This window comes from Sparus aurata, chromosome 22 (assembly GCF_900880675.1).
Source record: "Sparus aurata chromosome 22, fSpaAur1.1, whole genome shotgun sequence".
NCBI classification, from domain to species: Eukaryota; Metazoa; Chordata; class Actinopteri; order Spariformes; family Sparidae; genus Sparus; species Sparus aurata.
In genome coordinates this window covers 18,261,253-18,274,485 of record NC_044208.1, presented here as the reverse complement: position 1 = coordinate 18,274,485, position 13,233 = coordinate 18,261,253, and the positions used below count along the sequence as shown (strand labels likewise).

The 13,233-nt window shown below is 43.2% G+C and overlaps 1 protein-coding gene across 6 annotated transcripts in view; it reads right to left on the bottom strand.

The window, feature by feature from the left end:
- Positions 1-13,233, bottom strand: part of syne1a (spectrin repeat containing, nuclear envelope 1a) — a 130,121-nt gene that overhangs the window by 68,085 nt on the left and 48,803 nt on the right. For all 6 annotated transcript variants that reach the window (XM_030404807.1, XM_030404806.1, XM_030404809.1 and 3 more), the window contains 11 exons: positions 12,715-12,922; positions 11,937-12,049; positions 11,369-11,574; positions 11,122-11,283; positions 10,747-11,026; positions 10,329-10,501; positions 8,952-9,261; positions 8,648-8,812; positions 6,338-6,697; positions 4,665-4,801; positions 1,385-1,562 (listed from right to left, as the gene is read on the bottom strand). In XM_030404807.1, the coding sequence (XP_030260667.1) occupies positions 1,385-1,562; positions 4,665-4,801; positions 6,338-6,697; positions 8,648-8,812; positions 8,952-9,261; positions 10,329-10,501; positions 10,747-11,026; positions 11,122-11,283; positions 11,369-11,574; positions 11,937-12,049; positions 12,715-12,922 (2,292 nt within the window). The remainder of the gene's footprint in view (positions 1-1,384; positions 1,563-4,664; positions 4,802-6,337; positions 6,698-8,647; positions 8,813-8,951; positions 9,262-10,328; positions 10,502-10,746; positions 11,027-11,121; positions 11,284-11,368; positions 11,575-11,936; positions 12,050-12,714; positions 12,923-13,233) is intronic.

Sequence of the window (13,233 nt, the reverse complement as noted above, 5' to 3'; positions counted from 1 at the left end):
GTATTCCTCTCTCCTTCACAGCCATATACTTTTATGACATACCCTCTCATCCTCAAGGCTACACTAGAAACTTCAGATGGAGGACACACAAAAAAATCCTGCACAGAATCTCTCTAAATAACCTGTTTTGAACTGCTTCGTTGTGATTTTTCTCTGTATTAGAGAAATGTCCGTCTCACTATTTAAGCTCAGCTCAAAGCAATGACATTAATTCCTCGGTGGCAAAGCAGTGGTGGTCATGGTCAGGTGTCTGAGAGGTAATTAACTGTCTGGTGCAGGGATGTGGGGATGTCTACGTTAAACGACAAGCACCCGACTCCTAGCCAGGGCCCCGGGGTGCTCTAAAGAGGCTGCCAGACTGTTACACCTGCCAGCTTCTCAGAGAAAGACACTTCTCAGAAAGAGACACACACACACAGATATTTTGAAGAGAATGGCACAGAGACCCCGCTGTGGAGCTTTCTCTCATCTCTCTTGGCTCTTTGCCCACGTTCAGCTTAGGCCCACCAGAGGACACTCAACAGTGGGCATGTCAACACAGACATCCCTTTGAGCAATCACGCATTAAAGGTGGATTGATTCTTCAACCATAACATTGTTTCATTCGAAGCTAATGTCTTTGTGGTAGCAAGAGTTGTTTAGCCTGCCTCGAATCCACGCCCAGATATTAGAATCTAGTTTGTAATTACAAACTGTGGATTTAGAGTGTATGCAATCTTATGAGGATTTAAAGCAGTAGGCCAAATGTGAAGGAACACAAAAAGACTTTTATGGCAAGAAGACCGCTTATTTCATTCCCTCAGCAGGCTGAATAACTCTGGTTTATGTAATTGTATAAATTGCACTCTGATTGCTCCTAAATCACCTTTTCTTATCTGGAGCTATTTAATGGCCAGTAGAGTAAGATGACACAGCCATTCTGAGTGGCAGTCCTCAGATGTCAGTGTATGAGTGAGTATCATTTTCTATTCTGCAACCAAAGCAGGTTATTAAAAATGTAGTCCCTAGATTAATGTAATATTCAGAGACATTCAAATAAATATCAATTCTGCTACTTTCCACCCCTGAATAATACAACAAAATGTGATTCAATCTGGATATTTGCTGTTCTGTGTCTGGTATCTCTGTCCTGGGAAAACTCTCCGGTGTGCAGGAGGTGATGGACTTTATATTTCAAGCAGCAATAAACAGAATCAAAACTGGAGCGGTAACAGCTGAACAGACTGGGAAAAGAAAGTGTGATTTCCGAAAGATATCAGAAGTCTGCGGTGCCAAAACAGCATAGTAAGAACTGCACATGACCACAGTTTTATGCCACAAGAACATAGTAAGAATGTAACAGATGTCCACTGTAAATAAGAGCCGAGGTAAAGATATATCTTACTTGGATCCTCTGCAGACCAGTGGAGGCCTCAGCAACGCTCTGTGGCACATCAAAGCATTTGGCGGTGCTGATTTTGGCGTTGACCAACCACTGCTGGAAGTCTCTCAGGGCTGCACGGAACCTCTGCTCCAACAAGCGCTCCTTATTTTGACACTCCCTGGATGCACGAAGGCTGAGGCTACAGAGGGAAAAGAGAGAGACGTTGAGAACTGATCTAACATGTGAAATCTACCATGAGAAATGAACAAAGAGAGGGGTTACAACCAGAGGAAGTGTTTGCCATCTACTCCTCATGTGCTCGTCAAAACAAAGACATGTGCAGATGCTCAGATACTGTACAAACTGTCCTCACAATATGGAGGAGGAGGAGGAGGAGGAGGAGGAGGAGGAGGAGGAGAAGCCTGGGAGATGAGCAGGAGTGAGAAACAAGGCAGGTGGAGAAATGGCAAAGTGGGTGAAGTGGAAGGAATAAGCGTTGGGGCAAAGTGGGAGAGTGGGGGATGGTGGTAAGGGCTACTGTGTGGGAGGGGGTTGAGAGGCAACATATGAGTGGGGCAAGAGTTCACAGGGGTGACAAATGGAGGGAACGAGGGACGACAGATTGATGCTGTTAGAAGAAGGGTGAGATAGAAAGAATATGGCAGCGATTCAGTCAATGAGGGGCTCTTTGACATTTTGGTGACTTATATTTTTTTTTACAGGAAATTATCCATCATTCATGTTTGGTCAGAATTTACAGCTAGACTCGCTATCTTAAACTGACACTAACATTTCGAACAGATTGATTGAATGAAGACAGAAAAGAAGTGAGACCATGTGCCACAATACTGTAAGTTTCTGTTCTGTAAAGCAGCACTACCAGGGGAGACATGTAAATAGATATTGGATTATTGTGTGTTCCTTGTTGAACATCTTTTGTGTCCAGTGCCAATGTTTTAATTTCTCACCTCCTAAAAAATCTGGACATGGACATTCCAGAATAGTTAAATATTGTGGTAATATTGGCAAACATTAATTGAAGGTCTGCTATCAGACACCAATTCCTGATATCTGAATTGATGTTATTACAAATATACAGCACATCTCTCCCTGCATTTGCATTGACTGTATACTATTCATGCGATTTCTAGGGGTACTAGCCTGTGTTATGTATAGTTAAGTAACTTTCTTTACAGTCCGGGTGAAACAAACAAAACCAAACAGCAAATAAATGAGAGAGACATTCGGTTTCATACAAATTGGGGCAGTGGGTGAAGGTTAAAGGGAGGGTGAGTGGAAGAACTGGTGGAAAGGATGACAGCAGGGAAACAAGGTGCGCAGCTGTTTAAGCAAGAGTTACTGTCCAAAGGGAGGCATGAAAAAACAAGGCAAAATCACACACAACCTTCGACAACGCACACACACACACGTATGCACACAAACACCCTTGAGTTTTAATGATGCGATAAGGGCATGAAGGGCTAACACAGAGGGGAAAGCATGAATGTGGTAGAAGCACTTTTTTCTGCTGTGACAGACAAAATCTGGCTTGTGCTACCTCCTCTCTCCACTCTGTCTCTCTTCTTGCTTGTCTTTCCGCAGTAGTGTAGGACAGGTGCAAAGAGCCAACAGGCCAAGTCTATTACAGACTAAAAAGCCAAGTGAATGAGGAAGGCTGCTGTTATTTCCAATTAGCAGCCAAAGCCAATTATCTGCCAAAGCATCTCCAACAAGTTGACCTCACTCAGGTTGTCTGCCAATAAATGTTAGTCGCAGTGCTTTTACACTCGCCGCAATATTTCCAAATAACTACGTTAATATTACATTTATGTAAATCCGGTGGATAATTTGTGCTTCTGTCGAAGTCCATGCGTATGTATGCATGTGCTTTTGTACGCACTGCTGTTTATTAGAAAGGGCATTGCATGGTACGTTCACAAACAAGCACTAAATGAACACAGGCTAACTTGTGGGCTAAAAAAGCAGGCAGTAAATAGACCAAGGCATGCAATATATCAGCATGGAAAAAACAACCATCCAAATGTATCTGATTTCCCTCAAATCACACTCAGCCTTGCATAAAATTAAACTGGAGGAGGAAACAAACCAAAACAAACACAGTGTATAGTGGAGGTGAAGGGAAGGTGGTTGAATGTCGCGTAGCAACTGGTGGCTGAGGTGCTCTCTGTCATCCTTCACCTTCGACTGTGTTTGAGATGGCCACACACATACACACACACACACACACACACACAGACACACACACGCATGCACATACTCCTCTAACACAAATAAGCTTGTAAAACTGAGCACTAATCCTGCCCACTCAGAAATGGGAGGCATGTTTTTGCGGGAGATCTCTGCCCTTCTTCCATTGTGGTCCTTGGATTCATTTGCTGTGTTATAGAATGAATGAGGGTATTATCCGCAGCCTGTTTTTTAACAGGACATACACATAATATTACACAACAGTAATATTATGTGCAGGACACCTTCCCCACAGGGCTTGGCAATATCGCTGAAATTTCCATCACAATATTAGTAAAGATTTATTTACGAGTTTGTTATTAAGATGCGGCAAATATATGCAACATTCAAGGAAATTAGGCAGTTATGCAAAGCAGCTATGTTCCACTGTTATGCACTGCATGATAACAATATTCTTACATGTGTAAAATACTTTCTGAACCTATTTTGTTAGTTTAATTACAGCTTGATATGAATGATTCAATTTAACATTGAACATGATAAGATCATTACATCTTGATATTAACCTGCTGAAAGTCCATAAATTATATAAAGTTATTAACCAGCTTTAGTCATTAAATGTCAGTATATTTCAACGGGGTCTCTAAAGGTATTAAACTTAATGCTTTTTAAGACCACACCAATACAATTTTTAGCCAAATGTGAACAAATCTTCTTCTTCTTACTAAGACGTTGAAGATAAGTATAAAGATATGTAAATGTGGTCCCATGCAAAGATAAGAATATGGTTATTAGAGCGCGTTTGGTTAATCTACATTTTGACCACAGCCACGTGCAAATACAAATAAAAAGGCAGTACTAGGTTCAGTGGTGTGTAACATCAAAAATGTGGATGTGCAAAGGAGATGACAAAAAGATGGATTGATTAGATTAGAATTAATTTTAAACCTAAAATTAGGTAAATTCGACTTTGAGACTGTGCAAAGACTTTTAAGGGATAAGATTGAAATTACGACATTTTAAGATTTTTCAGGACCTGCAGACATCCTGTTCAAATACACACTGTTTAGTTAAGCAGAAAGACTCCTCTCACCTGTTGTGCTGTTTGATCAGCGCTGTGACCCGGTCCGACTGTGAGCCCAGGTCTCTGGAGTATCGCACCAGGTCGTTCAGTTGGCCTTTCAACTTCTCAGCCATCGGCTCGGCGCTCTGCAAGCCCTCCAGTATATCCTAAACAACACAAAACAGACACCAGCTGGCTCAGAGAGAGTGTGTGTGTGTATGTGTGTGTGTCAAGGAGAGACAAGCGCCCAACGGATCTGCATGACACCCTTCAATAAGTGCACTCGCATTCCTATTCACACCCTGGCTTGTTCCTTTTCGCTCTTTTCACACACACACACACAGACACGCACACGCACGCTCCAACACATACTCACAGTGCCGCCTGTACAATAGCATTTCTGTTCTTCGCGGAGTGTGTCAGGAAGGAGCTGTGGATACCGTTCTCCCGCTCTCCTCAACGTGCCTCACATTCTGGACTCACACAGTCATGAAATCCTGTCCCATGAAATATGTACAAGCTCTCTCTCTGACTGACTCTTACCCGCTCGCTCTCTTTCTGACGTATTACCAATAAACAACCCTCCCTCCCTCCCTGTTCCCGTGGACTCGTTGCTCTCCCCTTCTCCTCCCCTCCTCCTCTCGATCTACTACTTTCTCTTCCCTCCGCTTTCCTCTTTCTCCCTCCCTCCTCCCATTTTTTGCGCTCAATCCCTCTCACACATTTTTTTCCCCTCGCTCTCACTCTCTCACGCTCTCTCCCAGTGGAATTCAGCTGTCAGCCCTCACAGATGCAGGATTGGTTCAAATGCCCGCAAACGAGCGCGTAACGAAAACAAGGCTCGATACAGGAAGCAAGCTGGAGGAGGAGAGAGAAAAGTGGAGGACGGAGAAGACTCCTCCTCTGTTCCTTGACAGACCCAAATTGAGGAAAACTAGAGACAGGCATGGCTGAAGAAGCCTGGGGAGGAGTGTGAGGGTGTAGTGCCATGGCTTTGACAACATGGAGAAATTGTCACACTGTAAACATCCTGTGGAGGTCAGAATCACAACAGCGGGGAAGGTGAGGGGCAGGAGCATCTAAGAAACAACCCCTGTAGCCATGAAAGACATCACTGTACACATCAGTTCAAACAGAAAGGGGAAAGGGGAAGGAATGGAGACGGGGAATGTTTGGGAGGGAGAGATAGTGGAAAATAATGGCAAAAAAAAACAAAAGGAGGAGGGGTAGAGGGGACCGAAGACAGAATGAGGAGAAAACAAGGGAAACTGATTGGATTGTAGCTGTCACTCCTTCGTCATCCCAGTAAAGCTGATTTACAAACTAATTTGTTTTTAGGATTTACAAATAGGATGGATAATTACTGACAGAGGGAGCTGAATGCAGAGGACTTATGTCTGCACATGGTGTGTATGAGTGTATGAGTGTGTGTGTGTGTGTGTGTGTGTGTGTGTGTGTGTGTGTGTGTGCCCGTGGGTACTTTCCATTAAACAATGCTAATCACCTTCTCTAAAATTAACATGGTACGGTTGTGCACAGTCGCCACTGTCAGCTGTTTACACATCACAGTTCGTCAACCCAAATCCCATCTGAATAGAATAGTTTTATTATTTACCATTTTTTAAATAAACTATTATGAGCAGATGAACAGTGAATAATTTAGACATTATGCTGTCATTTATTTTAATCTCCTGCTACTATACCTTAGCCAGCTGCCATCCGTCCACTGCTTCCTCGCCGTTGCTCAGCCCTTCAGCTTTGATCAACTCCTGGCTCCACCCCCTCAACCGTCCATCCAGCTCTTTCACCTCATCTTCCAGTCGGGCGGTCAGACGGTCGTATTCCTCCTCTGAGGCTGCAGCAGCAGCAAGGGCCCCCTCCAGACCATCTCTGGCCCTGAGAGCAGCCCCCTCCCACTGTTCTAGTGCCTGGGACAGCGCCCCCAGCTGTCGGTCCATGGCCTCGCAGCCACCCGCCGCCGTGTGCTCCGCCGTGGATGCAGCACTGCGACGCACCCGGCTGAGGCGCTCTCTGCCCTCCAGCAGCCGACACTCCACACGCTCCTGAGGGGATGGAGAGGGCGGACAGGAGACAAAGTTGCTACGGAAACTGTGGCTACGGAAACTGCAACCTCTGGATGTGCAGGCGGTTCTATTTAAAGCTGCCTACATAGATTATATAGCTGTATCATGTCCTATTTGATTTTATATCACTTTGATTCTGTGTTTGCACTATTATTTATGATGTCCTGCATTTTCATTTGCTATCACAGAATTCTCTTCCTATTACTAATTTAATCCCCCATCTCCTCCTCAATCTCTCTCCATTCTGTGTGGAAAGGTAGCACTTGACAAGCAGCAGAGGCTGTGAAAAGCAAACACTTGAGTGTAATGTGATAGCAGTGAGCTGATAGAGGAATTAAATAGAAAAAAAAACGCATCTGATCATTTTAGTGTGCGTGTATGAAAGAATATGAACAGCCTTGAGACCGTGAACGGGAAATGAAAACTAGCTTGTGTGCACAACAAATTATGTTTCTTCTTCTAGTGAAATGGTTCACACCACGGCTCTACAAACACACATTTATAATGTGATAATTAGGGCCCATGTGTGAAATTTAAATGCAAATCAATATCTCCTCACATATTTTCTCCCACCTCTCTAATTGCAGAATTATTGAAAAGGGAAAAGCTCAGACATTAATTCCACTGCTGCTCTATTTTACCTTTTTTTACACGGTTACAGGCCATCTTACTGGCAGCAAAATGTGCCAGGAGAGAAATAGAGATATTTGGCTGTGATATGGGAACACACTGAGAACCAATTCCAGTTCCCTACATAGTTTGCCCTCCTTCATAGCAGGAGTCCATTAAGATTAGATAGGTTCAGATAATTCGGCAATCAGTTACCTTAGCAACAGATAATACAACACATCCTTGAGGCATGGCTATCACTTACACTGACAGGGGATTTTAATTTAGTGAAACACTGGTTGCTGTTATACATGTAATACATCAATATATGAAATTATATTCTGTACCTCAAAGCTTTCAATAATATGGCAAAACTACAGTATGGCTTAAACAAAGTTAAATCTGTGAACACTGACTTAAATGCTTTATATAGCATACATATTTTTCTTTTGTCTGTTCTTTCTCATTATTTTCAGGCATTGTTCTTAATCGTTGTTCTTAGTTATTAAAATCACTGTCTGCAGTGGCTGCTTGTCTGTGTCTGTGAAAGTGTTGTACCATGTGTTTTATTCCTCAGGACCAGGGACATGGATTGTACATTAAACACATGTATACATTCCATTGGTTGCATATAAATTCGATGTAACGCTGCCTACATGTGTCGTCTCTGATAAACAAACTGATAAATAAACAAATGTGTAATGCTACTGCCTGTAATTATGAATTGTGTGTCTAATTACTCTTGTGCAGTTTCTATTCTATTCAAAGCAAAATTCATTATTGTGCTGTAATTATATTGCACTGCAACACCCAAATATCCCCTCTTATGGATCAATAGAGGATTATCTTTTCTCATGATGGTGTGACTGCTAAATTAAACTTCAGAACTACAGTGCTCACAGAAAAAGTACTTTAAAGACAGCTGGGCAAATCTGCTGATTAAGATTGTATGAAATGATAAGAATCTCTAAAACAGCTGCTAGATGGTCCAAACTAGTCCAAACGGGAGAAACACATTAGCTTTTCAATACATTTCCAGATCAAATAAATGTACAACAGTTTGCTTTGACAAGAACGTCAAAGAAATAAAACAATGGCACACCTTTGCCCACTCCTCAGCACAATAGGCTTGTCACCTGTCACATGTGGCACACTATTATCTGTCAATGTATGGATCGGGAGCTGATCAGGATTTTTTCCCGGGAATTGTCCAATTGTCAAATCGTCACAAAAGCGACAGCAGTGTATACAAAGGGAACAAAAGGAGTGTCAGTCGGCATCAACACAGGCATTTTTTTGTATGTTGACACCCTGCCTTACCCTCACTTCTGACAGTTTCTTTTTGATGGAGGCAGAGTCTCCTGATGTATCAGACCAATGCTGCAGCTCCTCTCCAGCAGTCATCAGCCAATCTGTGAGCTCCCTCACAGCCTCCAGGTATTCTTGGTGTTCCAACACCACGGCCTGAGCTAGACGTACCCGCTCCTAAAGACACAAAACGAAATACAATCAATCTAAAATAACAGTGCACAGATTCAGTTGTTGGTTATAATACTGAAATAGTTCTCCAAATTTGGGAGAGTTAAAGGTTTTCTTAATAAATTAAGATGGAGAAACCATGTACCTCCACCAGGGCAGTGAGGTCATCAAACTGTGCCTGCAGCTGGGTGCGGGCGCCATGGTTAAAGCTGGCATCACCAGTCTTCTTGAACAGTTCTCTGGCTTTTTCTTCCAGACTGGACAGCGCCACCTGGTGGTCTTCCAGGTCAGCCAGAAGGGCTCGAAGTCTCTCAAGCTGGGAAGCCTTTTCTCTGGGCCCAGGCTGAGGGGTGAGAGGGGCACACACCTCCCGTTCTACGCACTCCATCCAGCACTGCAGCTGGGCAGCACTCTCCAGATATCCTCCCCACTGTGACACTGTCCACTCTAAACGACTGGAGGAAAGAAAAGAGATCTCTGTGTTAGATGATAATTGATATGGGTTGTTGAACTGCGGTCTAACAGACAAACTGATTTAATACTTTAAAAAAATCAGGTACTGTATATGCAGATGTAGAAAAATGTGGTAAGTCTGCATAGAAGTAAGTGAAACTATTCAATTAATCCAACATGTATTGAAAAAAGGTTAAACTCAGATCATTTTGGCACATAAAATCTATACATTTAATCCTCAAGAGAACATATATTTCATACCCATGTCGAGGCCAAGAAATATAAACGGTCTGTAATACTGGCTGAGTGCCTCGATCCCCTTTTATTAGGTGGTTCAAACACACACAGACACAGATACACACCCACAATTTTCCTTGCCATCTGTTACCCCTGCATTTACAATGAACGCCAATATCTGCACACTCACACACACAAGCACATACAAGCACACACACACACACACACACACACACACCTCTATTTCACCTGCTACCCCTCGCCTCCTGTTAGCCCTTTCCCCTTAAAAACCCAAACACACCCCATGTGTGACCCACTGTTTGCCATCCGCCATTGAGTCCCTAATGAGATCAATTTTTTCTAGGAGGGGCCGTAATTGCTCAATTAAACACACAAACATTCACACAGACTGATGCACGTGCACGCTGTAATGCACGCACACACACACAAAAGAAGACACTAAATCAGATACATCAATCAGAGCTACAAAATGAGTCAAATACTTCTCATTATGTATTTAACCTAATGGTAATTAATGGCATTGAGACATCAATCTATCATGATGAAAATAACCTGTTCTCTAGAGAGGGGAGTTCTTGGCACAGAGGTAAATGGCCTCTCAAATGTCCAGAGGTAAACGTTTTAATGGCAAATGAAAGGAAAAAAATCACAGTTCACACCTCAATGCAGTACAATGAAATGATGGTAGAATATCAAGTTCAAGGGAGAGTGACTTCTTTAGAATCACAATGTATAAATAGCTTTAATTGCACAGAAGGAGACCAATTCATCACATTAATTTCCAGGAGATGGAACTAGGTGAGCAGCCTACCTGTGGCAGCTCATGGCAGTCACAAGCAACGTGGCCCAAGCGTCCTCCACTTCCTGTAGTTGAGAGCGGACCACTTCCTGTCCAGCGGCTCCATAGCTCCGCAGGGCCAATTCACCCTTACCCATCGCCATATTCAGCTTGACCTCGCCTTCCCCCTTCAAAAGCAGGATGTCCTGTGCAAACAAAGTGGGGTCAGAGTGAACTGAAGATAGGCATCAAAATGTTGCATGAAAAACTTTCTCAAGCAAACAGCCCCCCCTTGTGTTCACTACAAGAACCATAGACTGTAAAATAAATCTTGATTAATAGCAATTTAAATAAATGTAGTCTTAAAGATTCCGACAACAATCCCTTTATGCATTTCATGTGTATGTAATTTACAGATATCTTCAGTCTACAAGCCAACCCGCCCTCTCACCTGTACAGTCTCCAGCCTCTGCTCTAACTGCTCTTTGGTCCCCATGGTGCTGTCCACTGTACCCAGTCTCTCCTGGATCTCCTCCAGCCAAGCCCACACCCCTTGGAGGGTCTCTCCAAAGGCCTGGCTCTCTTGGCAGCATCGCAGCTTCTCCCTGGCTGTCTTTAGCAGGGCCTGGTGCTCCATCTGGAGCTGGCCTGTCACTCTGACCTCTCCTCCTGACCCCCGGCCTGCCTCAGACAGAGACTGGGCCTCCTGGCAGAGACGCTCGATGGACTCCCTTATAAGAAGCAACGATATGTATATTGAATATATATATGATACTGAATATTTAACAGCTCCATGGTATAATTTCACACACCCACGTACACAGACCTTCTTGCATGCAGTTCCTTATAGAGATTTTCCATCCTCTCCAGCTCTTCTGCGGCATCTGAGACTCCTTGCTGGCTCTCTGCCCCAACAATGGGTTCGCACTTGAGGCTGACATCCATCTGCTTCAGCCAGTCTTTTATACCCTCCACACAGCCATTAAAACTGAGGAGGAAATGAGAAGAGAGACACATTATCATTATCAAATTCCTTTGCATAAATACATGACACAAATAGAGGGATGACTTACTTTCTCACAAGGTCGATACTCTCTTCCAAGTCTCGCTGGCTCTGAGAACAGATGTCCAAGTAGCTCCTCCACTCTCTCTGACAGGAGGAGAGATGCTCCTGGACCTGTGCTGCTCCTGCTTTGGGCAAGTGGAGCTGGAGCCTTTCAGCTTCCTCACGAACTCGAGAGAGACGCTCCTCACCCTCTGATGCCTGTTCGACCGACACCTGTAGATGTAGAAGCACGAAAGTGTTGCTAATAAAAATGTCCTTGATAATTTCAAGAAATAAATGAGCCAAAACCCTCAGATCTAGACTTGGATGGTATTAAATAAAGGAGGTGCGACATAATAGTTTATTATCAACTTGCAGTAAGTATTACTTATGATATAATTATGACTTTAATCTGTCAGCTTCATCACCTTAATAAAAGATACATTTGGTGTTATGGTGGTCAAAGTTTGGTTGCATGCCGGAATCAACAAGTGAAGTTAGTGAAAACGGAAAGACCTGAATAGCCACAATGCCACAATGCTCTAACACCCCGCAGCATCAAAAAATTAGTATAAAAGCATGATATATAACAGTACCTTTAGTCTTTGCAACTTGGCAGCAAGGATGGCAACATCCCCTGATTGATTAATACATTCTTTCAGCTCCAATTTCAGATCTGCAAGCCAGGAGTGGAAGTCTTGGACGAGCTCTGTTTCGAGGAACAGAAAGAACAGGTAAACTAAAAGCAAATCTAAATCTACACTGGCATGTTGAGGAAACCAATGTGTGGTAAAATATAAAGACAGAAGATTTAAGAATTAGATGAACCAGAAGGAGGGAGAGCAAGACGAGGCGAATTGTTGATGCAGATGGGAAGTGTGGGCGTGTCCATGCTGTGCAGCGCCACGTTGCCTTGCCAACAAGCCCAAAATGACTCCCTCGAGAGCAGATGTGACGAGAGCCACATTACTCTCCGAGGCACAGGTGTGTGTCTGAGCAATGAGAGCGCACCGGTGTACCAGACAGTGTGTGTCAATGGAGTGTGGTTTGTAGTGGGCGGATTGAGTGTGCTCTGGGGAAAAATGTAGGATGATCAACGCTAAATGTGGTGCACCACTAACATGAACAAATTACATCGCATCATGTAGTTGTGCACTGTTTGATTGGGTGATTATGAGATTTTAAGTGCTATTAAAATATTTGTTTGTCCTTATAACGGAACAAGTCATAGTGGCTACCTGAGGGCTGTTACTTTTACATATATCACTTGTGTATTTGATGGAAGTAAATAAAAATATAGCCCTCAAGGAAAGACTTGTATGAACAGAGACTAGCCACAAAATCCAAACTTAAGCACACATTTATATCTCTTACCGTTGAAGTGGAGCTGTAAACCATCCTGCAGGCTGCCCCTGGTCTTGGCACAGCGTTGAGCAACAGCCTCTGTTCGCTTGGCGATGGAGGTGAGGTCAGAGGAGAGGCTTGACAGCTCCTGCGAGGGATGAGACCTGCACAGGGCACTCAGGGCGTCTCTAGCTGAGTCCATGTCTGCCCTCTGTTGCTGCACAACGCTCTGCAGGTCCTATAAATAAAAGGTAGGAAGACATATAAAGACATGCATATTCATAAGCAGAGCTACTAAGAGTAGAGAGATACCCAAGGTTATTGCTCAGAATTTAATTTAGGAAGTCCCTGGTTAAAGAAGTGTCCTGCTATGACAACCATGATAATAATTTTATTGCATTTCTTTTGTATTATATTTTACATGATTATTCCTATGTTATTGTGTTTTTAAATTCCGGTCTTCCAGTGCATTTATTCTTTTCAGTAAAGAACTTAAAATTGCCTCCGTGTTTAAAATATGCTATACAAATAAACAAGCCTCGACTAGTT